General features: G+C 39.4%; 1 protein-coding gene across 1 annotated transcript in view; it reads left to right on the top strand.

Annotated features, from left to right (window-relative positions):
• ACO1 (aconitase 1) overlaps positions 1–24,645 on the top strand; it is a 35,099-nt gene that overhangs the window by 8,060 nt on the left and 2,394 nt on the right. The window contains exons 2-19 of the mRNA XM_005141480.4: positions 2,317–2,437; positions 4,179–4,347; positions 7,319–7,456; positions 9,464–9,533; positions 9,638–9,821; positions 11,737–11,876; positions 12,907–13,078; positions 13,551–13,651; positions 14,666–14,782; positions 16,078–16,237; positions 18,683–18,818; positions 19,325–19,409; positions 19,673–19,829; positions 20,389–20,513; positions 20,935–21,039; positions 21,730–21,872; positions 23,290–23,437; positions 23,831–23,953. Of these exons, the coding sequence (XP_005141537.1) occupies positions 2,341–2,437; positions 4,179–4,347; positions 7,319–7,456; positions 9,464–9,533; positions 9,638–9,821; positions 11,737–11,876; positions 12,907–13,078; positions 13,551–13,651; positions 14,666–14,782; positions 16,078–16,237; positions 18,683–18,818; positions 19,325–19,409; positions 19,673–19,829; positions 20,389–20,513; positions 20,935–21,039; positions 21,730–21,872; positions 23,290–23,437; positions 23,831–23,953 (2,370 nt within the window). The 5' untranslated portion in view covers positions 2,317–2,340. The remainder of the gene's footprint in view (positions 1–2,316; positions 2,438–4,178; positions 4,348–7,318; positions 7,457–9,463; positions 9,534–9,637; positions 9,822–11,736; positions 11,877–12,906; positions 13,079–13,550; positions 13,652–14,665; positions 14,783–16,077; positions 16,238–18,682; positions 18,819–19,324; positions 19,410–19,672; positions 19,830–20,388; positions 20,514–20,934; positions 21,040–21,729; positions 21,873–23,289; positions 23,438–23,830; positions 23,954–24,645) is intronic.

The raw sequence follows: 24,645 nt of genomic DNA on the forward strand, positions 1-24,645 counted from the left end.
CACTGGCCATAGTCAGTGTGCCCTGCAAACTGCACCAGTCCTAGGCAGGCAGATACTGTCATATTTACATTTCTGAGTCTGCAGGTCATGAATAAATGTTCTGTGCTGCAATCACAAGTTAATCTGTCCAGGTTGGAGAGAGCCTTGGGTGATATGGTCTAGGGTGAGTAATCCCTACCTGTGGCAGGGGCTTGGAACTAGATTATTTTAAGGTCCTTTCCAACCCAAACCATTCCCTAGGTTTTATAAGTTACTGTCTCGAAATAGTAGTTGGTATGACCCAGGCTCCGCTTACTCTGTGAAATTTGCTGCAGCAATCCTGAAAGTTGGGGTTTTTGCTGTGTTCATTACCCCTTTGCAGGGAATTCTAAATGGCTCACAAGACTGTAACAGAGTTCTTCATAACAGTGTGACGAGGGAGGTGAAAAGAACATGTGTTTAGGCCTTGGTAACCCCATAGTTAGGCTTATGGGTTTAAATTACTGATCAAAGCAGGTTTGTACTGAAGTATCTCATACTGTGAACTAAAAGAGCTGTGTTCAGGGAAGAGTGATGCCTGGCAAAGAGATGGTAGCAAGTAGATAATATGTGACAGCATCTTGAATTGCTGCTGTGGTTTGCCAAGACACTGATTTGAATGGGAAATGTTCCAACTGCAATTTATACTAAGATAAGAATATGTGAACTGAGTACATCATTATCAAATTAACAATCTGCTTTATCTGTCAGGGTATATCTCGGTGGTCTCTGTCTTCAGCTACCCTTAGACTTTCCCAGGAGATGTGGTTATGCACAAAATAGAGTCTTCAGCTTGGAAGGCAGAAAATAAAGCTCATTAAGAGCATAGCTGTGGGGAGAAAGGAATCAGTTTATTTTGATCATGCTCAATCGTAGAAGCACCAAGGTTGCTTAGAAGAGGAATAACTATGTAGTTCATGCTGTTTCAAGAAGATGTCACTTAAAACTTTCCGTGCTTGTGCAGGATGGGTATCTGCAAAGCTGGAAAGAGCAATCTCAGAAAATGACTTGTAGTTGGGAATGCAAGAGGGGATATGTCTGGGGCTCGGGGGTGTTTGCAGTCTGTTGATATGCCTGCCTTTCTGCCTTCCCTGAGCATTCAGATGTTTATCTAGAAACTTCTGGAGTTTTGTTTGACAGAATTCGTGAAGATTGTGTTTCTTTTACAGTATCTTGCTGCTTTATACCCTGAACCTTGCTTTGTCACCATTCTGCTGTATCTCTGTCTCAGTCTAAACATTGACTTGGTTGATGTCCCGGATCAAATGATTTTGCTGGAATAGTTTAAAAATTCCTCATAAATGTATTCCACATAATAGTATTCCCTGAGCAGTCAGTGAGACTTATAGGTGAGATAAATGAATTCACTCTTTGGTCTTGCATTAACTGTTAACAAATTCTGACCTTTGTGTATCCCTTTGCACCAAACAGGAAGATAATGTTACTTGAATGGAGACAGGAACACTGCTGTGGGGAAACAACAGATCTGGAAATTGGGCCTGTGATTGTCTTTCGTCTAAAAACATTTTAAACATGACTGGGAATGTTGCCAGGCACTGGAAAAGAGTTATCCTTACTGTTAAATCATTGGCTTGCTCCTTGGCATGTGTTGGCCTAAACTACTGCTCCCAGAAGAGCCCAGGGCAGAGTTCAGGCCTTAGGAATGTCCTAGGAACTGTTCCATTTGCATGCAGTTAACCTGTTCTGGAGATTGAGATACATGCCTAAGGTGAATGTGAACCCTGCTGTCCTACTTGGCCTTGAAATTGGGCATATCTTGGTGTACGTGTATAGGTAAATCCTAAAAGTCTAAGGTCCCAGTGGAATGCTCTATCTAGTAAATCATTAAAGCCACAAAAAAAAGAAAATATCTCAAACTAAAATGATGTTTACAGTAAAATCAACTTTTAATTATATAGTTTGTTTGTTTTTGTGGCAACCATAACTAATCTTCTGAACTCAGAAATGTTCCGTGTGTCTCTGATATTCAAGGTTTGTAATCTTAGTTTATAACACTTTCTAGTTCAAGTAAAACTATCGTGTTTTCTGGCTTGAATTGATGTATCCATATTTTTCACAATGCTCTTACCTTCCTGCAGACCTTTTATCTCTGAGGATGGGTTACAAGTGTGTTTGTGGGGGAAAGGGCATTACTAGCACAGCCTGTGCAGTACCATTTTGTCTGGTACAGGCCTTGTACGTGGGACATATACATTGTTGGGAGGCTGTTGGACATGTACTTTGTATGTGGAACAGATGTCATGAAAAAGCTTTTTTTTTTTTTCTTCTGTGTTTTAGGGACAGTAGGAGTCTTGAGTAACCATGAGCAACCCTTTTGTATGGATTGTGGAGCCACTGGACCCTAAACAGCCTCTGAAGAAGTTCTTCAATCTAAGCAAATTAGAAGATGCAAGATATGGTGCGTTGACAGCATGAGGAAAGCATTTCATCAGCATTGAACCTAAACCTGAAGAGACATTGCAACATTGGATAATATTTGGTCTCTGGAGGAAACTATGAATTCAAAAGAGGGTTCTTGAAATGTTAACAAAATTTAATTTTAGAAATTTAGAATGATAGAAAACCTGGCAAGATCACAATATTCATTTCTCAAAAAGCTGTGCACACAGCCCTCATGTTTCTCTTGAGTGGATGAGGAGAACTAGGCAAAACTAAGATCAAAAGTTTTCTCAAATACTGCTATGCTGCTCTGAAAAGCTGGAAGGGACCTAACACTAACATGACTGAATCATCTGTAGAGATTGCTCTACTTTGAAAAGAGCAGTGGCTTGAAAATCCTTTCCTAGGAGGCTTTTTCTTTTGCTCCTCTGACACTTCCAGTATGTATGTGGGCATCTTCCATGTGGCAAGGGTAAATATCTTCCAATATGTGCCACTGACTTAGAAAGCAAGCATTTCTAGATTACAGCTGTCTGTTTTGGGTATTTTTCTTCTTTCAAAAAGGAAACAAGTGATTAAGAATTCAGGAAGCAAGAAGAGGAATGTTTTCTCTGAACATCAGCAATGCATATCTATTGCAGGCCCATGTAGTGTGTGAGAAAACTATCCATGTCAGATTTCGTGTGTAAAAAGCAGAGATGAGTCTTAAGAAATAGACAACTATGTATATGGTATTACCAGTTGATCCATTCCAGGATTCTAAGAATGGGAAACTCCAGAGTCTTTAAAGAAAAAACAGCTAAATTCTCACTGTCCTACAGAAAAATGCGTAACTGAGCAACAGAAGAGCTAGGGGTAGGGATTATAGGGATTAAAAAAAACCAAAACCCAAACAAAACCAACCACAATAATGAAAAACCACTATACCCTTCCCCCAGTGCAAATGATTCTGAATGACTTTGTCCTGGATAATAGTTAGGGTGTTTTCATGATAGCAGCAATGAGGTGTCACTTTGATTAAGTGATTTTTGTGTCTTGGGGGCCATGTGTAGAAAGTTGGGACAAACTTCTCAAGAGAGTTTTGAATGTGAACATTCTGAGAGGAAATCAAAGAGCTATGATTACAGTGAACCACGGGAGGAAGGACAGCAAAGCTTTTACTGTTTGTTTTTGTTTTTTCTTCACACCCATTGGTTGTAATAAGGGTGTCAGGACTGCTTTAATAGTATTTTGTGTGATCTTCTGTAAGTATTTCTATCTTGAAGTAAAAAAAGGTCAGCAGGTGCCCAGTCTTAATGTTGTCCAGTTTTATTCTCCATCTCGTGAGAAGAGATTGCCGTGACCACTAAAGCTATGCCTTTCAACATGTCACACAGAAAATTGTATGTTTCTAGTGCATTTATATGACTGTGTTCAGTGGCAAGAGTGAGAGGAAACTGCAGAGAAACAGGGTAAGCACAGCATCTTTTCAGAGCAATATTGCTGTTGAGGATGTAATAGCTGTGGAAAAGACTCCTTTCAGCAAAGATGTCTGCTGTGTCACAGGGTCTGAGATACTAAATCTACTCAAAGAAGTAAGTGGAACATGTTGGTTACCACTGACCTGACAAAGCTGGAGGCTAGAAAAGGATGTCTGATAATAGAGGAGAATACAGGGAGAGCACTCGAGGACCCATCTGCCCCAGGTGTCAAATGCTGTGCTTGCTGACATATGCCTTAAAGTAAAAACTGAATTTGTTTTTTGCCTCTTACCTATGCAGCACGCCTGCCATTTTCTATTCGAGTCCTCTTGGAAGCAGCAATTCGTAACTGTGATGAGTTCCTAGTGAAGAAGGCAGATGTTGAGAACATTCTCAACTGGGAAGTGGTGCAACACAAGAATGTTGAAGTGCCATTTAAGCCTGCAAGAGTTATCCTGCAAGACTTCACGTGAGTGCGATGGTCTCCAAAGATTGGAAGAGTGGCTTTTGAAAGTGTAGCAATGCTTAGCTTGGGATGTATGGGTGAGATGAAGGAAAAAGTAGCAGTGAAATGTGTGGAAAGATCTTTTTCACCTTTCCTCAATGTCATGATACAGACTTCCGTTGTAAAGGCAAGCACTTGTGATGAAAACACTAAATGAAGTGCTTCTGTGATGGAAAAATTGATAGCTTTATGAAATTTTTAGAACAGATGGAAAGAAAATGGGATGGATAAATTCCATCCAAATTAATGAATTCAGAGTTTAGAGGTTTTGTTGTTTGGAGGTGGAAGGGAGGTAGGGTGGTATCTTCCACCCCTGTCCCAGGACTTTTGCTTTCAATTGTCTCCCTTTTTTAATTCTCATTTATAACCCATATCATTACTTTCTCTTCCAAGTAAGTACTATTACAAATACATTTTTAAAGACTTCTCTGTTATTGAAAAAGTGAATGTCTACTTTTTCCCAGAAATGCATATTGAGATTCATACATAATGGCCTCTGAAAACTGGCCCTTGTAATTGCAGTTTGGTTAGTCCCCATGTGTCATCATGTAAGAGTCCTTAGTAGATGCTGACAGTCAATTTTCAGGTGGAATAGTAGATTCTAACTGGGTTTAATAACAGCATTTGACTTGCAAGTCCACTGTCCTTTGTAAGATAGTTTAAGTTTAGCTCATTCATGGTAAGCACCATGCTGCTGAGCTGTCAGTTGATTTTATTTTTCAGAACAATAGAGTAACTTAGCTTCCTTGTGTTCTGCATTTTCCCAGAGGTTGGCCATGTGCTAGAGACCTAGCACAGCTCAGTTCCTAAAGGAAGTTGTTGGGCTTTTTTGAGACTTTGCCAATGTGGCAAAATGTCAGTTGAAAAATGTGCTAATTTCCTAGCTATCTTCTACCTGCTGGCTGTTGTTAACAATGTAAAAAACTAGAGCACAGAGGAAGTTGAGCTTTCAAGCAAACATCTGCTTTGTTGCTGCACTCTCTTGTTGAGTTTTTAAAATGTGCCTGTAGGTCTGTAGAGTAGGTACATTCATAAAGAACAAGCTCCTGAACAGGCTCCTGAGTGGCATCTTTTGGTAAAGTCAGTTTGGCCACTTTCCAGAAGCCATACAATTGCATTTTCATGTCCTGATTAGAATTACTGAATTTTCTGGATCTCATAATTTTGTAGTTATCCTGAGTTTTTCTAAACCAGTAAATGGATGTTGTATCTGTTCCTTTTCACTGGTATAACATTTGTAGGCTGACAAAATTACGCTCCCTTTCTCTTACCCCTGCTGTTCTGCAAATTAACCTAAGTAGAATAACATAGCATTTACTATTGTCCTTGGAATATATGTATCCTAGGACAGTGAGCTGCTTCAAACAGCTGAGCAACATCAGGTAATCATATTAAATTTAGATAATGTAGATTGTTTTTTTCCTGTTTGTTTTGGTGAACAGGATCTTTGAGGTAAAAATTTGTGGTAATCACAAAGCTTTTTCTCATCTTCTTTCACTGTTTCTGATAACATTTTAAAATCATGGTAGCTTCCATAGCTTCCTTATAATCACGGTTGCAAACATAAGCTCTCACTGCTTTGGCCTGCTCTTTGCAGAAACACAGTGTTCTGAATTATACCAGATTCTTACAAGCACATCATAGACAGCTCTCTCTGTGCCAGCAGCCAGCAAAATCAGATAGGCTAGCATGCAAGAGGGTTTGCCAAACTGACTGAAAGGTGTCATGTCTCTCTGTAGAAGCTGAGAATGTATGTGCTGAGAAGCACCAGAAGCTTTGTTAAGATAAATATGGGAACATGTATGATCTGTTAGGTGAGATGGGTGTTGAAGTGCCAGAGCTTTTGGTTACTACTCTGTGTTTGCCTATGACTAAACTTAGGTTAGAAGTGGAAAATGGACTCTCCTGTGCCTCTCCTTTGACCCTCTGTATAGTTTACATACCTCAGTTAGGAAGGAAGTCTTAATTTAGAGTTTTAATATCCTTTTGGTTGAATGAAACATACATAAATAAAAAGATCTGTTAACCTTTTGTCTGAGTCACTTGGAGTTCAAAGGCATTCAGGACTGTCACAAGATTCATGAGAAGGCAGAAATGTGAACATCGGCTTACTTCCTAAAAGCGTGCTGTTTGAAATGTCTTTTGTGATACATCTTTTGTCTGTTGTAAGTAGAATTTGTTAGTTAAGATGAATGGTACAGCTTATTTTTGCCTTTCACGTCTGTCCAGTGATCTGCCAGGACAGTTAAGTCCAGTTGTGAAAATATGGTTATTCTGCAAATGTGTTTTGCGCTTATATCCTTTGTAATTTAAGAAAACTGATGCACTGCTCTGCCAGTTTCACTTGAAACATGGAAGATAACAGCCAGCCCTGATTATGGAGAACATTCTCCTGTGCTTTGCAAAACTTGAAAGAGACTACTCTTGCTTTAAAATCAGCTAAAAAAACATAGCAAAAAATCAAGGAAAGGCCATTGTGATTTTCCCCTCCTCACTTCTTTCTTAAACAGAATGGGGAGGAGAGAGAGGAGCAGAGCAAAAGAAGAGAAAGCAGTTCAAAGTCCCAAAGGAATGCTGGCTAAGATTAGGTTTCCAGATTCCCAGCCAAGCACGTTAAACTGCATCTGTTATTTGATGAATTTTGGTCTTACCTTTTCATTCCCAACAGTGCTCAGGATATAGATACAGCTCTGTCTCTTCTGCTCTTCTGACTTTGTCTTCCCAAGTGTACTCTCTCTGCCTCAGAGTAATGATCTCAAGACTCTGGGTAAGGATGTTTGCTTTGTATGCGACTGTAGGTGTCTGTTCTGCATCTCAGGGTCTTAGTTGTGTTTTCTTTCTTGGGTGTAGGGGTGGGTTTTGGTTTTGGTGAAGTTGGTTTTTTTTTCTCTCTTTTACAAATTGTTTCACCTTGCCTGTTTGTCTTCTGTTCTAGTGGGGTACCTGCTGTGGTTGACTTTGCTGCAATGCGTGATGCTGTGAAGAAACTTGGTGGCGACCCTGACAAAATCAATCCTATTTGTCCTGCTGATCTGGTGATAGATCATTCCATCCAGGTTGATTTTAACAGGCGGTAAGGATACAAAATAAGTCTTGCTTCTTAATAGTAATAGGCAAGCTGGATCCAGTTACTAATAGTAAAGGTAGTTCCACTGGTGATATTCTCAGCATTTGGACTACAACATCCTAGACTCTAAGACTCTTAGACTGTTACATCAGTTGCTGTAAATTAGGTGGGGGAATTTTGATTTTTCTTCTGTTGTGCATCTCTCAGCAGCTCATGCCTGGATTAAATGTTAATAGAAACAGGCTCTGCCCAGACCTCTGGTGATCATAATTTTCCATAATAATACTGCATTACTATTAGTTGCTCAGAAATAGCTTTTTCCATATGCAGTTCTTTGACCCTGGAAGACTTCTTGGAAATGACAAACGAGAATGTCTCCTTTCTTCTTTATTTGTATAAGACCTGAGCTGCCCTAGCCGAGCTCTGACTTTCTGTTTGTTAGTTCACTGCCTCCACATAGAAGAGCACAAGACAGTGATTAATATGGCCTGTACATGTACAGGAAAGAAACATAATGCTATTCAACCCTCAGCATACTACAAAGAGATGAGGACTGAGTAGACCCACAATGAAATACCTCTGTGTAGGGGTCATCCTACCCTCCATGATAACTAATGAACTACTTTTCCTAACAGATCCTGTGATTACATGTTTCTTAATGGTTTCTTTCCATCTTCCAAACTCCTGAAGTTTTTCAGTCTGTTTTTTTACCTTGCATGCTAAAATACTCTGTGCATATATTATCCTCTATAGGAGGTAGTTTTGATGTGGGACGCTTAAATTATAGCATTGCAAAGAATAAAATTCTTAGAAGGTAAAAATTGAGAAACATAAAGAGCACTTTCCCAGTGCCAGTATTTAGAGGCTTCTTTAGAATGAGAATACTGAACTTCTAAGCAGAAATGTATTGTGAAGCCTGCTTAGAAGAAGAATGTTGCCAGGCAGTTTTCAAATACAACTCTTTTCCTACCTTTTTTTTTTCTTTTTTAACTGTGGACTAGTAAGCATACAAGTTCTTGCTGATGGCGTATCATAGTTGTCAGGGGACAAAAAGGGCTAAAAAATTTTATGTATGTAACTGTTAAAATTCAACTATTTTTTTGTTGGTTTTTTGTTTTAGACATGCTGCATCTATTCTTAACATAACACAAAAGTAGAAATAATATCTAGAAACTGGTTTCTGGAGCAGTGGGTGTTCTAGCACTAATCTGTTAGGCTAGAAACCTAAACTTTTGTCTTTTTAATTTGCATCATGTCATTTTTATGACCTTTGGGAAACAGCGTATTTGTTTGTGAACAAGGTATTTCATCTTTACCATGGGGCATAATAAATTATTATGTTTCTTTTTCTGTCTTATTTTAATACCATTATTTTTATGTTATCAGTAGCATCCAGGACTTCACTCGGATAACTTTTTGCTAATAACTACTTTTTGTCACAGCCTCACCTTACTTCTCTAAGGCTATATACATCAAGAACATTGGGCAGCCCTATGCTTCAGTTCTTTCAAACTCTAGGCTCAAGTTAGGCACCTGTTTCAAGTGAAAAGTTTCTTAGCTCTTTCTGCTTTGAAACACAAAGGCTTCAGGCAGCACTGTATCATGAGTGATAACCTCTTCTAAAATAAATTTGCAGGGCAGTTGGGTTCTGCTTCCTGTTACAGCTTTGCTGATTGCTACTGATTTAGTGTTACAAATTTCACATTGCTCTAACATGTAGTATAGCTTTTCTAAGGCTACAAGTTCTAGGCCTGCCATGTGTGTAATATGCACACTAGCAGAGCAGCTAATGTGCAGACTAGCACTCACATTTGAACCAGGCATCAGTTATTATCTCTTAAGATTTCTGAAGTCTTTGTCATTGGTTGCTTGCAGTTTACAGCTGCAGTGAGATTAAAAATATGAGTTTGATCAGCTAATAATTCTTTTCTTTCAACCTTTGGGTATATCTAACCAGACATAAATTTCAGATGGATACTCTTGGTTCTGACAGCAGATTATTTTCACTTACAGATCAGACAGCTTGCAAAAAAATCAGGACCTGGAATTTGAAAGAAACAAAGAAAGATTTGAATTCTTAAAGGTACTAAAAGAATCCTTTTTGCATGGAGAATAGTGCAGTGAACAAAACCTCTTCCAGTGCTCATGGTCATTGAAAATTGTTTATTCCAATTCTTTCTGTTTCAGTGGGGCTCTCAGGCTTTTAAAAACTTGAGAATTATTCCACCGGGCTCTGGGATCATCCACCAAGTGAACTTGGAGTACTTGGCAAGAGTGGTAATGGATCAGGATGGCTACTACTATCCAGACAGTGTGGTGGGCACTGACTCACACACCACCATGATAGATGGCTTGGGAGTGCTTGGCTGGGGTATGTGCAGTAGCATATCATGAACAATCTGGTGTCTAAGCTGTGTTTCAGACTAGTGAGATGACCCTGGCTGGCAGGTTACCCTCCACCCAGCTGCTCACAAACTTCTCCTGCCATCAGGATAAGTGTAGAGAATCAGAAGGGCAAATGCAAGAAGAAAATCATGGGTCAAGGTAAAGACAGTTTAGTAAATGAAGGAGGAGGGCACAGGGGAAGGAAATTAGAGCCGGTGGTGCAAAGACAATCAGTAACCACCTCCCATCAGCACACCAAAGCTCAGCCAGTCCCTGTGCAACAGCTACTTTGGAAAAATTTCCCTACTCACTGCCTTCCAGTTTTAATGCTGAGTGAACATGATGTTACATGGCATGGAGTATCAGTTCATTCAGTTTGGGTCAGCTGTCATGGCTGTGTCCCTTCCCAGTGTCTTGCCCACCCCAGCTTACCTGCTAAGGAGTAGAGTGGCAAAACAGAAAAGAGCTTGACACTTTAAAAGCACAGCTCAGCAGTAGCTAAAACACTGGCCTGTTATCAACAGTGGTTTGGTCACAGGTGGCACAGTATGGGCTGCTATAAAAAAAAAGTTATCTCTGTGACAGCCAGACACAGTACACAGACTGACCCCAAATTCAAAGAACTTGATAAGGTTTCTTACAGTTACTTCAGACTTTGTAACTAAGCTCCCTGTTCTGATAACAGCCTTAGGTGATTTCTGGTGCATGTGTTGTTTTGTTTGTTGTTTTGGGGTTTTTTTCTTTATTTTGCATTTAAGTTGCCAGGAAACAGGCAAGAAAAATATTAACTTAGACTTCTGGAAGCATCATAGTTGTTTGGGAAAGCAAAAGAGTTGAAGCATCAGTGAACATCCATTTTTTCCCTTAATCACAGCTACTTCCAGAGTGTTTCCTTATCTAAAAGTACTTCAGATACTCTATTAGATTTAAAATGCTTAAAGTTGAACCTGAGTGAGTTAAATATGGCTAGAGAGGCTATGTGAAAAACAGCACTATGAAGCATATTCTAATACCGGAAGTCTTCAGAATACTTGTTACAGTAATACAAGTAATTCTTTTTCTGCTTGTAGTGGAAAACTGCAGTGTTTGAATTATTGACTAAATAAAGAGGTATGAAATAAAAGTATTTGCAGTCATCCCGCACATGGTAGCAAAAACTTTATTTGAGCTTTCTCTCTTCCTGTGACATGGTGATAGGAATCCTATTGAAATAGATATGTACAAATACTTAATGCATTATGTTTATAAAATTAAACTTTACTTTGTTAAATTAGGAAAATTAAGTAGTCATTTCACTTGCATTCCTCTAGTACTGAAGGGTGCTTAACACAGAGGTTCCCACCTGCACATGCCCAAGCCTGGTTGAAACTTAGTAGGTATAAGGAAGATATTTCTATCTAAACAAGTAGCTTTTCTGTTAGTATTCTTTAGAGTAGTCTGTGCTCTTGACTCTAATCTTTCTTTCCTTTAAAATAACTTTTTAAATTTCTGCTTGGTGATCAGCAGTAATGGTCTGCATGCATTTCGCAGCACAACACATTCAATTGCATGTCTTTGGTTATGCACTGAATGCTTAAGTTGTTAAATAAAACTTCTACATCTGTTACTGTAAAAGTCAAACATACTCAGAGTAAGTTACTTAGTATTACCCAGTATCCTAGGTAATGGCCGAGGAACAAGGATGAAAATATGGAATGGAAAGAAATTAAAAAAACAAACATTGCAGAAACTGAAGCAAGATGAGAAGTGCCACTTAAGCAAGAGGCTAAGCCCTCTGATTTTCTGCCTTCTCTCCCCTTTCACATTTTAAGTTGAATCATCATCAGTTAATTGTAGTTTGTGGTATATATTTGATATATTACTAACTCAGTAGTTGGATTGTATACTTCTGTTGTGTACAGGTGTCGGTGGCATTGAAGCAGAAGCAGTGATGTTGGGCCAGCCAATCAGCATGGTGCTTCCTGAGGTGGTTGGTTATAAGCTGCTAGGTAACCCTCAGCCACTGGTAACATCCACTGACATTGTGCTCACCATTACCAAGGTGATTAACGTGACTTCTGCTTTGCCATTACTGCTGGAAGCTGCGTGTGTTCTGTAGGACAGAGCCACTGTGCTCAGGAGCCCTGTGTGTGCTTTCATGTAGTCATTTTGGACTTTTCTTTAAGCTTTATCTCTCTTTGAGGGTTGGAATCAGGTGCCTAAGGACAACCACAACTTTGCTAGACAAACCTAATCCTCAGAAGCCAGACAAAATAGAACAGAGAGCTGATATCTCATGGCTTGTTCAAATCCTCACATGCAGATCTACTTTAGAGCACACTGCTTGTAAAACGTTCTTATTTCTCTGCTGCCTCAAAAAAGCCCACAATGACTGTCTTTTTTGAAGTCCCCACTTAAGGCAATGTAAAGCTTGAAAATAGACAGTAAGCGCTGCAGTCTGATTTCTTTGATCTGCAGCTGTTTCACTCACATGTCATGTGTTCATGATATGTTTATTCACTCTGTGGACTGTGACTGAATTAATAGCTGCTTGGGTCAGCATTAATGTTGTTGGAGGTCAGAAGTTTGGTACATATGTCTTCATCATGAGATGAACATGAGGTCTCTAGAGAGAACCTCCAAATGGGGAAAACCAATGTTTTGGGTTTGTTTTTTTTATGAGTTGGTGCAGACATGTGTTTTCAGTCATTTGCAGTTTGATTCATGTACTTGTGCAGTTATTTCTTCCTTCTGCCTCATCTTCCTGGGTTTGCTGGCTAAAGACCCTACATTGTTCTCCTCTCCTTAGAACATCAAGTTGAGAAAAATAGTTTTTCTAACACAGATTCTAGTTTAAATGAGAGGAAGAGCAAGTTTATAAGGAATAAGTCCCTGTCTTATACCTTATTATTAAAACTTTACATCTCTGTGTCATCATCTTTGTGATTTAGTTTACCAAAGCTTCCTGGTTTCAAATGGCTGTAAAAACCTTTGAAAAAGGTTTCTCTGAAGTTGGAATCTGGATTTCATAGCATGCATGCTCAGGTTGTTTGACACCTAACAATGACACAGGCACTGTATTTTTATAACAGCACCTTCGCCAAGTTGGAGTTGTGGGTAAATTCGTGGAGTTTTTTGGTCCTGGTGTAGCCCAGCTGTCAATTGCTGACCGAGCCACCATTGCCAATATGTGTCCCGAGTATGGAGCAACAGCTGCCTTTTTCCCGGTGGATGATATCAGCATTGGGTACCTGATACAAACTGGTGAGTGTAAGAAGATAACCGTGGATTAAAGATGTAGTTGAATGCAAGGACTCCAGGTCCATATAGTGTAGTCAACAATGGGTTGAATCAGGTGGAGCTTGAGTGCTTTTTTTTTTTTAATCCATGCTTGCTTATTCAGTCTGTTCCTTGCTTTTAGGGTCCATGTTTTTTAGGAGGAGCCAACTTCTAAACTGTTCTGCATCTGACTGACTGATTAGACCCACCCAAACTTAGCTTGTCCAGATGAAAAAAGCAGGACCCCAAGTTTTTGTTCTGCAAAAACCACTAAGTCTGTTCAGTTGCTTTATTTCTAGTGAGTTTCTAATGTTTGTGCCGAAAGGGTTTTGTAAAGCAGTGTACAGTGTGAACAGTGAAATAGGTTGTTACACATTTTTTAAAAATTTTTCTGTCACATGGTAGTGCCTCAGTTTCATTTGTGTTTTGTTTTTGCTATATCTGTTTTTCGTCTTAGGTCGCGATAAAGAGAAAGTTATATGCACAAAAAAGTATCTTGAGGCTGTGGGAATGCTAAGAGATTTCAAGAACTCCTCTCAGGACCCGAACTTCACACAGGTTAGAAACTACTCTGTCTTCTGGCTCCTTGCTTTATGCTCTGACCTGTTTTGATGTGACAATTGTCTGTTTTTCACAGAAAATCAGAAATAGATGTGGAGCTCCTTATTGGCTTGGTCCACACAGCTTAGGGCCCAGTAGAATGAATCAGCTGGCTCTCATGAAAGCTCTGGCACAGGTATAGATTGGCTTTCAGTTGAGCTCCAGCTGGTGCAGATTCTGCAATTTGATCCATGTAGTTTTGAGAAATCCAGTCCAGACTCAGAGTTATGAAGGTAGTGCGGATGTTGTCTGTGTAAGCTTTGTCCCAGTTTTACCTTTCTTTTCAGTAACTTTTGTTGAGTCAGTCAGGACACTTAGAAGCACTATGTGGTAACTGCAGACCACAAACATTATTTTGTGTTCAAAAAAAAATGAAGATCTTACTCAGTGTCCAGGAAAATCAAGAATATTCCTGGTTTTCTCTACAGTAAGAATTTACTTTGTAACTTACGTTAAAGTTTGCATTATTATTCAAGAAACTTAGTAAATATAGGAAGGAAGATTCAGCAACAAAGTTGACAAATTTGTGAGGAACAGGAAAATAGGATAATCTCTATTTCATAATAGACTGAACATTCTCCCCAACGCCAAGATAAATAGTCTGCTTTGGTTTATGCCAGTACCAGGATTTCTTCACATCATTGTTTTCTGAAGAGGACCCTGCTGCTAGCATGTGAAAGGACATAATTCTTAAAAGCATCTATATTACTTAGTTGCTTTAGTCACACATTGGGTTTTAAATAACTAGGGTACTTCTGGGAGCCATACCTGAGAGCTGGCAGGGTTTAAAAGTAGAGTAGCTTCTTTTCATATGATCTTTCCCGTCTCATGTGTCTTTAATTTCTGCAAACAAACATAAAGGTATGCAGACATAGCCCTGGTTCAACAGCAGAGGTAAACCATACCTGTGGCTTAACTGGCTTTAACTTGTCATGGAGTGCTGAATCGCTCTCTGTTCCTCTTACTGAACAGGTTATTGAGTTGGATCTCCATACTGTTGTGCCTTGCTGCAGTGGACCAAAAAGACCTCAGGACAAAGTTGCTGTTTCGGATATGAAGAAGGACTTTGAGACTTGTCTGGGAGCCAAGGTAGAGACTAGGAACCTTTGAGCGTATAAGCTAATGCATGTTTCTAGAAGTTGTTCAGTGTTCAGGATCTACATTCTGGTAAATTTCTGTATTGTTTATTTGCATATGGAAAGTAAATGAGGATGTGTGAATACATTTTCAAAGATTACATCAACAGTGGGTAGTTTAAAATTGGGCTGATGCTTCCCTTATAGGAAGTTGTTCATGTCCTGTTGAAACAGTAGTTCTTTCTGATTTAAATCAGTCTTAGGCCTAATATGGTTTTGATATATACTAGGAATTTATGAACTAGCCTCGGTGGGTATTGTTACAGTGGACCATGGTGGGTTTGTTAGAAGCAGCTATTACAGTGAACTCTGTGCTAACTATCCAGATCATCTTTCCAAGCAGATTATGCCGTGAGCTCCACAATGTAGTTTTGCAGTCAGTACTCAAATCTTTTATCAGATGAGGACTGCATGTGTGTCTGTAGCTGTTTGATGGTGGTGGTAAAGATAGAAAAAAAGACTTCTGCCTAGATCATCCAGTCACTGAAAGAAGAGCAAGATTTTAATTTGAATTAATATACCCAGACACTTAAGTTTCCAAAATCAATTTGAATCCTTACTTAATACAATAACTGCCCTTGATAAAGGCAGTACAGAAATCTAGTGATGTGAATCAAAATAAGTAGTTCACAATAATTCTTGTTTTGATACATGTTCCAAACTCCATTTAATGACCTTGTGCTTTCAGATCTATAAGTGTGATTTTTCATGTCATGAACAGTGCTTTCTGGTGCTTCATTTTTGTTTTGTGGGTTTTGTTTTGGGTTTGGGTTGTTCTGGTGTTTTTTCAACAGTCAGGCTTTTACTTCTCAAGTCAGCTCTTAGTGGAAGTTTGAACTGTTCGATATTTGTGGCTTAAAAAAATCTTACGTATTATGTCTAAAATCTCGGGACTAGGTTGTATAACCAGATTGTATGTGGTCAGGAATCTGGAGCATCTGGAGCAAGGAGCATCTAAGCAATCTGGAGAAGGATATATTAATGCAGGAAGAAAACACAAATACATTTTACTGCGAAAGCTGCCTCTTTTACCAATAAACAAAGAATAGGATAGACCCTAGAAAAATTATTTTTGACCACCAATTTGACTGTTGAGAAATGCAAGCCTTCACCACCAGACCTAAAAGTGCGAATATGGATGTGATTGACAGATGCTTGTCATTCGTGATGTTCCCAGCCCATACTAATATCCATTCAAAATACTAATACTAACCTCATCCTTTTGATTCTTTCTTTCTTCTCTTACAGCAAGGATTTAAGGGATTTCAAATTGCCCCAGATCAACACAACAGTGTTGTCAAATTCAGCTTTGAGGGCTGTGACTTTGAGCTTGCTCATGGTTCAGTAGTGATTGCTGCCATTACAAGCTGTACAAACACCAGTAATCCCTCAGTTATGCTGGGAGCAGGTAAGCTTATTTCCTTAAATGTGCAGTAGTTTCTTTATGGCTCTGGCTGTGTGTCCTAAAGACAAATATAATACTGATGTAATTCTACGTGCACAGTGCTGTTTGTTATTTAAAGTGCTAAAACTGAACTTAGTCTCTAAAGATAGCAGAATTAATTCCAGAAATTGTAGCTAGAAATGTGGGTTGAAGAAATGTATACTTCTTGCACTATCTTCTCCATGGGGCAAGCTGGAACTGAATTAACTGGCACCTCTGACACTTCTTCAAATGCAAAGAAGCTGTTATATAGACCTGAGAAGAGGCTATTGAAAGTCAGAGCCACAAGAAGAGCAACAGTGAAGAGCTGTCTATGAATTAAAGTCTGACGGTGCTCTGACGTAGCAGCAGAGTACAAAGCACATGTTTTGCTAGAGGTATTGTAGGAGTGGATGAGTACAATTAGTCTAAGATGAGTGTGTTAATTTTCAGGTCAAGAGGTTGTTCATTTTTAGCCTGGCTCATCTGGGCAGAAAATTTCTCATTCCGAATGTCTACTTCTGGCAACAAAATATGAATTAAAAGAGTCAGCTCAAAGGATTCAGTCTTACTACACCAGTTCAGCCATCTTTCCCAGTGCTTGTCTACATGCTCACATATTTCTTTCTGTCACAAACATATGCATAGACCCTGTCTGTCACTTTAAGGTCATCACTGCATTAGGGCTTACTGTTCATCAGTGACTTGCATCATGGGATAGAGGGCCTTGTCAGCAAGTTTGCATGCATATTTAACACTCTTTGTGACAGTGGGGATGCTGATCTTTCAGCTTAATAGCCAGCTTTTAAAGTGTAGAATGCTCTTAAAGATACAAGTAGGTATTTTGAACACATTCACTACTACTTAAGGCAAAGCAGCCTGAAGAATGTAGTAGATCTTAGCATAGTCCTAAGGATCTTAGCATATGTGCTGAGATCTAGTGGGTTCTCACACCTTTGCTGCCTTTTGAAATAGCAGTGCTTGTGCTTTGACCTTGACAAGCAGAGAAAAAGTAATTTTATGTCTCCAAGAACTGTTTGTACACTACAGTGTTGAGAACCTCCAAGATACCCACAAGAAACATGTTAATTTAGCTTTCAGAGTAGTTTGAAATGAAAGTAAATAAAACATACAGTGATCTCACACACTAAGTAACCAAGCTGAAAGAAACCGCAAATAGGAATAGTTGTTCAAACTGCCACTGTATATCCTGTGTACTAAATGATGTGCAGGGGTTGTGTATCTGTGGAAATAGTGTATGCTGACGTAGCCTTAACAACCTAGTCTGTGTTGGATAAAGGTGGTGTTGCAACTTAAATTCTGGCATTTACTTGCCAGTTTTTAGAATCTGACTTTGCATTCTTTTCAGAACTGGTAATGGCAGGAAAACAGAAGCCAACACTTTCAGACAGGCTGGGATGTCCTAGGATGATTATGTGTTCATGATCACATTTTTCAGAGATTTCTAAGAGCTTCAGTTTCCTCAGATCCCTCTGACAGCTAGGGAGCCTCAGCAATTTCAGCAATAGAATGGTTTTTTAATATTAATTTATCTACCTTTAGGCCTCCAAATCTATCAGCGTAGGCCTTTTAACAGACCACAAGCAAGTGGTGATTTCCAGATTATTCTAGCACAGCTGGCAAAGAAAGCAGTCTGGTTTCTCCGTATTGGAGATCATGTTAGATCAAAGCAGAGCTTCTGTGTATTTTCTTATCTAAGTACATGTGTGAGGGAGAACGAGGCATGAGAATGTGAAGTTTTGCTTAGTTGTGGCTTCTTTTTTATCCATCCTAGGAAAGGGCTGGAGGGAGCTTGTTTTCTGAACATTTATGTGTGTATGGACAATTTGAAAGGTGGAAATTCAGGATAAATGTATTTCTGGTAACATATGCTATACTGCATCTATGTGTGTTACAAATCCAGGGTTGCTAAAACAGCACTCCAGCAAGCAGCTGTAGATCATGAGGTAGTTTGTGACAAGGGCCAGAGTTGGTGCTCTCGCAGCCATCTGCTGCTGAGGGCAGCAGATCATAAGTTGACAGTTACTTCAGTGCTGAGTCACTAGACCAGTGTAAGTGGGAAGTTAACAGTTCTTCATTTCATTTTATTGTGAGACACTTGTCTTACAGATAGTGTCCTGAGTTTTGAATGTCTACATGCTGTCCGAGTGTAAGTGCATCTTGTTGAATGCAATTTCCAGCTGCTTTCCAGTGGAGTGGAAATTGCAGGCTGGATCCTACAGTTCACGTGAACACTGAAGCTTTAGCTGGCTATTCTGGGGTTGGTGCTGTTGGCTCGCTGTACTATTTTATTGCTGGAAATTGAGCCTTTTTCTATTTTCCAGTTATTTAATGGTACTTCCTTTAATCTGCTGATACACAAGACTGTCCACTTCCAGGAAAACTGCAACTGTCCTTCGCATTTTTCAGGATTGCTTGCTAAGAAAGCTGTTGAAGCTGGTTTGACAGTGAAGCCATACATTAAAACTAGCCTGTCCCCAGGAAGCGGGGTTGTCACATACTATCTGAGGGAGAGTGGAGTTATGAGTTACCTTTCTCAACTAGGGTAAGAGTGCTTTTCTTACTGTTGTCCTGTGGCTGCTTAACTAAAAGCATTGACAACAAGCTATGCAATAGAAAAAGTATTTCTCTGTACAGCTCGAAGGATATGGCAGGCAGGTACTCTACAACATGATCCTGCCTATGTTAGTACCTTGCTGTTGTGCTGGCTGACTGTACCAGCAAAGGAGAGGGCCTGATGCCTGCTGTAACTTCTGAAGGCTCATGTTCCTAAGCAGGAGAATGAGTTATTTTTCAAGATTAATGGTTTTAAAATAACATAAATGATCCTATACTGTCGTTCATCTTGTTAGATGACACATTTCTGAGCTCTTTATTCTGCATGAATGGACAGTCACTGCAATGGTAAAAATTGAGCATTTTCAAAAACAGTGGTTTTGGCAGCAATTCACTTGTTGAAGCAGTACATCTTCTAAAAGTAACCCTAGCCAGCTGCTAAGGGATTGCTCCAAAATAGCTTTTCGTTCACTAATGATTTTGTGCTCTGTCTAGGTTTGATGTAGTGGGTTATGGCTGTATGACATGTATTGGCAATAGTGGACCCCTACCAGAGCCTGTTGTCCAGGCGATTACACAGGTATGCAGTTTTTCCTGTGTAGCTCATTTAGGTAAGCTGTTCTCTGTTGTCTGCAGTTCTAAGCTGTGTTACAGTATGCAAAGTAATATACATGTGTGTGAAGTCTATATTTATTGTGGGAAGTGCTTTGGAATTGTTTGGAAGGAGACAGTTCTAAGACCATCCAGTCATTGATGCTGCACCATGTCACAGCTCTACAGACCTGCTGGTGTACGGAGTCTGCAAGCACCTCAGATATTGTTGTCTCAAATTGTGTCTTACAGGGAGACCTCATAGCGGTGGGTGTGTTGTCCGGCAATAGGAATTTTGAAGGGCGTGTCCATCCCAATACCCGTGCTAACTACCTGGCTTCCCCACCGCTGGTGATAGCCTATGCAATTGCAGGGACTATCCGGATTGACTTTGAGAAAGAGTGTTTGGGTAAGAGTTTCAGGATGCTTCTTTCCACAGCTTATAAACTAAACTGGCTGGAGATAAGCACCTTAGAAATATTTGTCCCACGAAGACACTTCGAATATCTGAGTACGTCTGGGATAGAAAGCATGGAATTGTTAAGAAGCAGAGCAACAGGGAGTCTGCATCATGGAGAAAGGGGGAAGCCAAACCTGACCAGTATTTGAATTCCACAGGGATATCTTTTGGGTTATATCTGGGTGTGACAGTCTCTCATGAGCAAACTGATCTAGCAGACTTTGTTTGAGCAGGTAGTGCAGATGGACAACCCTCAATGATCCTTTCTAGCCTGAATTATTTTATAAATTATTCTGCAAGGTCATCAGAACTGGCAAAAGAAGGTGTATATGTACAGGCATCATGAAGTTTGTGAGGCCCTCTTCTGTCAGACCCTTGTAGGTGAAAAAGTGTGTCTCATGACAAGATTAGAAGAAACACATAGTAAGAAGGATACCATAGTAAACTTTTCTTCTTTTCTTTAAATGAAAAAAATATGAAAAGAACATAACAATACCATTTTCTACAGGAGCAAATGCTTTGGGGAAGAAGATTTTCCTGAAAGATATCTGGCCAACAAGAGATGAGATTCAGGCTGTTGAGCGTCAGTTTGTTATTCCTGGAATGTTCAAGGAGGTCTACCAAAAAATAGAGGTGAATTAATCCCCTGGGCAGTAGGTTGATTGATGTGCTATGCTATTCTGAATGTGTTAAATAAGCTGGTCTTGATAATGACATCAACCTTTTCCTTCTATTGCTGTTGCTCCTGGTCTTGACAAGTATTCAAATGAGTTTTGGTCTGTTGTTGTTTTGTTTTATTTTTTTAGTAGCTTCTGGTTAATTAATTGGCTCTTCCCAACTGTCTTCAGACAGTTGTGTCCTGAAAATTGCTCTTTCATGATTTTTTCTTTTTATTGTAACATACAGATGATGTGTTTTAAACAGTAAGCTGATATTAGAAGGTGAGGTATTCCAGCTTCACAAATAAGATTTGTAATTTTACCTGGACTCTGAAGTAATTCTGTTGCTTCTGAAAACTTAGAAATCAGAAGGATATTTTTTTTTTGTTTTTCAGACAGTAAATGAATCTTGGAATGCCTTAGAAGCTCCTTCAGATAAACTATATACTTGGAATCCCAAGTCAACTTACATCAAGTCTCCACCTTTCTTTGATGGTCTGGTATGTGCATGCTTTCCCTTTGAATTGAGCCAAAGTGTGTTACCTTGACTAATGTTACAGGTGAGGCAAAGCCACTTCAAGGAGCCTGGGAGTATCCATCATAGCCTGTTGAGGCCTTGCTTCTCAAATGTTAGAATTAGGCTATTCCACTCATTTTAATACAAAGTCATGAGTGAATATGAAGATTGTAAGGGTTCTCAGTCACTTCAGGGCTTTTGAAAAATCTCATTTTCCTTTTAAATTTATATACTTCAAAATAGTCACAATGCAAGTTAGAGAAAAGGACAGGAAACAAACCCCACAATTCTGCCTGCCTGCCTTTTGCATCAAGTAGTTCAGTGTTTCTGTTGCTATGTCAATACCATTTAAAAGAAAATGCAGATTTCAATGCATGCAGCTGTCTAGCAATCAGGTGTTTTCATCTACTTTCATGCATATGCCACAGGAAGCCTGTTAATGTTGTGGGTTTTTTTCATTTCAGCTATTTTCTTCACCCATGAACTTGCTGACAGACAGCCAGGACATTGTATTTTGTTCAAGAATGTAATTATTTTTAATAGTTTTGGGGTCTTTTCTTTCTTTCAACTTACATAAAAAGGCAGACTTTATTTTGCAGCTTGCACTTTTGAGAAAGATAAAGGAGTTCTGTGTCATATTTTAATGATCTTGTTTGTATTTATGGTGGCTTAGACTTTGGCTCTTCAGACCCCGAAAACAATTGAAGATGCTTATGTCCTGTTGAATTTTGGGGATTCTGTGACAACGGACCATATCTCTCCAGCTGGCAATATAGCAAGAAATAGTCCTGCAGCTCGTTATTTGACCAGCAGAGGGTAAGCTCTACTTCTTGATCTTGTTATAAATTGGGAAGAGGAAATGAGCCACGACTACTGTACCATGTTACAGGCTCACATATCTGCTATCTGTTCACATATACTTGTATACCTTGACAAAGGCCTGGTGAAAATGTAAAAGAATAAAGAAAAGCATTTTTTTCTCTGCTGCTTTCAGCAGCTCTCGCCAAGTGTGAGAACTTGGGATATAGTGTGCACATCTGTGACCTTTGGAGACAGGGAAGGGAAGAAGATAATTTTCAGGTTAGATTTTACATTATCATGAATAAGGGAATCAAGATTTGTCTCCCTGATAGAAGCAAAATGATCATGGTCCTTAATACCAAAAATTTGTTTTATACTAATTTCTTCTAGCATGTGCAACTATTTCATAGATCTAAGCTATCGGGAGCAACAGAACATCCACAAGTTTAGGTTTCAGTGCAGCTGCAATGACTGGCAAAGCTGTTGTGGTTGAAGTCCAGACTGTGGTCTTTTCCTATGGCCAGTCTGTCAGTTTAGTAAGGGGCTCAACTTAAGGCAAGACTGGGACTTGCTGAATTGCCCTATTTGGTCTTCACAGATAATATAATACTTCTGTTCTCTGGTTTAGCATCTCTTAAAATTTCAGTGGTGTTTTGAGGAACAGCACCTACATTATTAAAAGAAAAAAATAATTCACTAGACATAATAACTCTGGAAAGGAAATTTATTAGAACAGTGTGATCTACTGAAATTTAACAGCTTTTTGACTCTTTGGCCCTCTGCTGTCAGTCACTTTGAAATCTAAAGAGTCCTACAGACATTACAAAACAGCTGCTGTATGTCGTAGCTGCTGTTTGGATGTAGCCCAGTGCAAACAGTCCAATTTTTCGTCACATTCCAGTACATTTTTTGTTTACTGGTAAGGCTGAAGTGTCCCCTCATTCCTTTGTCTCTGTTTACAAATTAACTTTTTCTTCTGGAGTTCTCACTTGCAGCAGGGGCTCCCTCTGCCTTTCAGATGTTTTAGCACAGCGGTGTCTCTACCTTTGTTCTGTATGATATGGCAATATAAATAACAAGGAGTATTTACAGGAGTCAGTTATTAGGAAATCTGTTGCATCTTCTGACTAAATGTGAACAATGTCTTTGAAACATTATCAGATACTGCTTTCTAAGGCAAGAGATAAGAATACTATGGAAGCTGCTTTCTGTGACCAAGCTGTAGGTATGCTTCTGATTATTTATTTTTTGTTGTTTGGGGTTTTCTTATTTACTTCAAAATCAGCTAACTGGACACTACTGCCATGATGGGAACTATGTATTTACCTGCCTCAGAAACACCAGATCATTTCTTCTTTTAAAGCACAGAGAGTGCTTCAGTCTAAAACCAACATAATTTCTTTTTTTTCTTTGTTTGCTTTTCCCTAAATAGCTTGACTCCTCGAGAGTTCAATTCTTATGGCTCCCGCAGAGGGAATGATGCTGTCATGGCCAGAGGAACATTTGCAAACATTCGCTTGGTGAATAAATTTATTGATAAACAAGGACCTCAGACTGTCCATTTCCCTTCTGGGGAAACTGTAAGTACACATGCTGATCAAAACTGAGGTTTATTGACAATAGAGTGGATTAGTAATGGCTTTCCTTCTTACAATTGAGGTAATTTACTTAAGTACCTTTAAAGTAAAGCCAGTGAGAGGAGATGAGCTTCATTGACCAAGGGAAGCAGGTCATACATGTGGTGCTATCAGTGGAGGGCATAACCACTGTAGAAGGGGTAGTGGAAAGCGCAGGTTTGTGTTAGGAGTGAGATCAAGCTAGAAGCCACAAAGCACTGTATGGTCAATACCCTGAAAGTGCTGCTTGGTGGAAAGTGGAGGCTTGAGCTGTTTATGTGGGGACATTTTTTTCCTTGTTTCCCTGGAACTGTGCTTCTACCCCCAGAAAGTGTGTATTTGGCATTTTCATTCCAGCTGGATGTATTCGATGCTGCAGAAAGATACAAGCAGGCTGGCCATCCTCTGATTGTGCTGGCTGGAAAAGAATATGGTGCAGGAAGTTCCAGAGACTGGGCAGCTAAAGGACCATTCCTCTTGGTGAGTGAATACAGTAAACTAGGAGGAGGACAGTTTTTAGAAGTGCATTAATTTGTCGGGAAGACTAGCTTGTGACCAACATCCTGGGTAGCTCATTCTCACTTTTGGTAGCAAGAGCTGCTGTGCAATCCAAATGCCACAGTCCAGTTAAAAAACTAGTTAAATGTTAATATATATATTAGACTGGAAGCCTTGCCTGATCTTCAGCTAGAAATATGAAAAGCTACACCAGAAAGCCAGTTTCTTTCTTCTGCTTGCCATAAACCAGGAAAACTTGGGTCTGCTTCCAGCTGCCTCCTTCAACTCACTTAGCAGGGAAGACAGAACATGGATAAGAAAAAGTAGTATTAGTAAAAATGAAATCTGGCATGGCTTCACCATACAGATTGCAGAGATGCTTAGCAGTATTGTTATAGGAGCCTAATAGAAATCCACATACAGTGAAATACACGTTTCTTTGTCTCGTCCTGCCATTATTTACCAGCCTGAACTCTGATTCAAGCTTGCTTGGTGTGGAATTCGTAAAGGCAATAGTGTATTATTTAACAAAGATTTGGAAGAGTTGATGTTTAAGATTATGTTTGCCTATAAGTTTTTGGGGGTTTTGTCCAGTGGTAGTTTTTTTATCTTAATCATACTAACATGTAAAAATTTAGAAATTAATTAAACTGCATCCTGGAGCTTGTAATGTA

This window comes from Melopsittacus undulatus, chromosome Z (assembly GCF_012275295.1).
Source record: "Melopsittacus undulatus isolate bMelUnd1 chromosome Z, bMelUnd1.mat.Z, whole genome shotgun sequence".
Classification (NCBI taxonomy): Eukaryota; Metazoa; Chordata; class Aves; order Psittaciformes; family Psittaculidae; genus Melopsittacus; species Melopsittacus undulatus.